This window comes from Mus caroli, chromosome 6 (genome assembly GCF_900094665.2).
Source record: "Mus caroli chromosome 6, CAROLI_EIJ_v1.1, whole genome shotgun sequence".
NCBI classification, from domain to species: domain Eukaryota; kingdom Metazoa; phylum Chordata; class Mammalia; order Rodentia; family Muridae; genus Mus; species Mus caroli.
The window spans coordinates 81,473,469-81,476,204 of record NC_034575.1 but is presented as its reverse complement, the minus strand read 5'-3'; the positions used below and the strand labels follow the sequence as shown (position 1 = coordinate 81,476,204).

The following is a 2,736-nucleotide window of genomic DNA, read 5'->3' as shown; positions in this document are numbered from 1 at the left end:
TGGCTGTGCATTACAAAAGGTATGAGTGAAGGAGGGGAGATGCTGACAAAAGATGCTTTGGGCCCAGTGAGAAGCAGTAACTTCTTTCCAGCTGTCTCTAAAGACAGGGTCATGGGTTCACTCAGAACACCTCAGAAGAATATTCTCTGTGGATGATGTCAGTCTTCTGCCAGCATAGAGCAGANGAACCACAACGGGGTCCACCACTGTGCAGTTACCAACTATAGGTCAACTCAGAGATGAGAAAGTAGCCACCAGTTCCCAGAGTTTGGGGGTAGGGGCAGTCCTTGGGTGTTGGAGGTATCTCTTGAGGAACTGAGTCCCTCTGCTAGGTCTTCCTCTGGGCTTTAATTGGTCCCAGCCCTTCTCTCATCTTTCATCCATCCTTGCTNTTTGGCTTCCCTACATGGCCAGGGCAGGGGTGTCTTCCAGAGAGGTCCTGAACTGAGGCCAGGGTTTTGTTCATTATGTCTGCTCCTTACCACATACTGCAGAGTGCAGCCAGCCAGGCAGCGAGCAGGCACAGCTCTGCTCGGCCCTTTGTCTTCCTCTTTGAAACTCCTGTCTATAAAGAGCTTGTGCTTCATGTTGTGAGCACTTTATGAAGAATAAAAAGATCGTGTACCGCAGCCAGCTTGTGTGTTTGTTTTGAAATGAGCGGACAAAGGAGACCGCCTGTGGGAGAGGCAGTGTGGTCCTCAGGTGACAGAGCTACCACTCTGAAATCACAGGCAACACTGCCTCATGGCCCGTGCGCCTAGGATGCCTGTGCTCACCGGCATTGATCACAGGCATATTTACTGACTGTTGGGCCTGGCGGGGTGGGGGAGTGGATAAAGAGGGCAAATTTTGTGACTTCTGTCCTAAAGCCACTGAGTTCAGTAAGGAAAGGTAAGATACAAACCAAAAATAAGAACTGTTCTTTGGTTCATTTGTGAGTTCTATTCCATGTGGCTCATCTATCAGTGAGTGGATGAGCCCTTGGGCCACCAATGGCTCATGCTGTGTCCAGAAGGACAAGAGGGCAACCCCAAGTTAGCTCTGAGTCCCACCATGAGACAGAGGCTNCCCTAGAGTCAAGGAGTTATGTCCTGGGTGAAACCATCATCTCCCCATTCTCCATGCCCAGNGTGGCTCATAACCACACCACTTAGCTGGGGCTGCAGTTGCCATTTGGTGCCATTCTGCAGGGGGTGGGGGTGGGGTGTTTATTACCCTGGTATTCTCTGCAGCTCCTGGTGCACCCCTGTTGCTGGTCCTCAGTAATTAGGCTTGGACGGAACCTCCTTAGGTCAGAAGAAGTAGGGTCTCAGGATGCTTAAGCTCTGGATATTTAAGTCACCCAAAGCATTTGNGTGCCTAGTGTCAACCTTCCTATATCTGCACTGAAGATTTATCCACCCTCCTCCCNCACCATACAGTAGGAAAGATATTTAAGCCCATGGTTTGTCTGTTGGCTGGCACCTGTAATCCTGGGACTTGGGAGGCAGAGGAAGAAGGATCACAAGTTTGAGGCCAGCCTGTGCTACATAGTTCCAGGCTAGCCTGAGCTACATGCAAGGAGGCAAAAGAGAGTGCTGTGTGGTACAAATTCCGGAAGCGGATTTTTGTGGAAGTAGGCTGATGGAACGGATGAACGCCTATGCGGAACCTATAAAAAGAATCGCCTCAGGCCATGATAAAAATGAGCAGAATGTTAAAGGGTCACAGCAGCGTGAGCATGGCTTGTTTCAGAGAGTGGCAGAATGGCTGGAGCCAGGGTTTTGATAGAAGAAACGGAAAATCCCGCAGTGCGACTCCTTGCTGAAGGCCATCCGAATTAACCCCACTCTGCCTGGAGTCCTTGCTTGTCTGATCCCGGGTCGTGGGTCGTGTCCGCGTTTGTAAGGGTTCCTTGTCCTAAGACTCAGGCCTACACGTATATCCGCACATGCATTTGCATACATTCTCAGGACTGCAAACGCCTGCTGCTTTAGCGGCGGGAACTAAGACCAGGTCTGCGTGGGTGCAACTCTCTGCAGTCTGAGGTTGTCAGGCTCAGAGCAGGGGAAAACTACACTCCCCAGAAGCCCCTGCGCGCCCGGTTCGCTGCGGTTGCTCACGGCCAATCGGGAGAGGCAACTGTGGCGGGGGCCGAGGAGGGACATTTTAAAAGGGCTGGAGATTGCGGGCGTCAGTGGCCATGGCGGATACAGCAACCACAGCCTCAGCGGCGTCCGCGGCGGCCAGTGCCCCGAANGCCTCCACAGATGCGCCCCCTTTCCAGCTGGGCAAGCCCCGCTTCCAGCAGGTGAGGTTCGGCATGCGACGAGCGGGTGGAAGGGAGACACAGGGAAGGGCACGGAGCCAAATCTCTTGCAAAGTCACTTCAGCTCGAGGGTCTCCAACCCGCGGCCACCAGAGCCTACAGCTAGTGCGGGGACCTTGGCTGTAGCCGCTCCTTTCCTATTGGGCAACAGGATGGGCGAGGTCTCCCTCTCTAGTTTCCTATTGGCGGGTGGCACAGTCATTCCGCGGATGCCCGCGCCCTGGCACAGCCCCCGTCTTAGTCGCTCCGTGATTGGCCACGCGGGTCGCGGTCCCGGGTCCGAGCGGCTCTGAAGGGGTCGCTCTGGCAAATGCGCCCTAGGCGCAAAGTTCCCGTCTTGAGATGCATGGGCCGGTGGTGTGGCCTGTATGCTTCTCAACTTCTCCCCGAGTGGGACTGACCTTTCTTGTGAGCTGCGGGACAGTCTC

At 54.2% G+C, this 2,736-nt stretch overlaps 1 protein-coding gene across 1 annotated transcript in view; it reads left to right on the top strand.

The window, feature by feature from the left end:
* The first annotated feature begins 2,182 nt into the window (after nt 1-2,182).
* The window catches only part of Sfxn5 (sideroflexin 5), a 119,294-nt gene continuing 118,740 nt past the window's right edge, over nt 2,183-2,736 (top strand). Inside the window, exon 1 of the mRNA XM_029478216.1 lies at nt 2,183-2,290. Coding sequence (XP_029334076.1) covers nt 2,183-2,290 — 108 coding nt within the window. The remainder of the gene's footprint in view (nt 2,291-2,736) is intronic.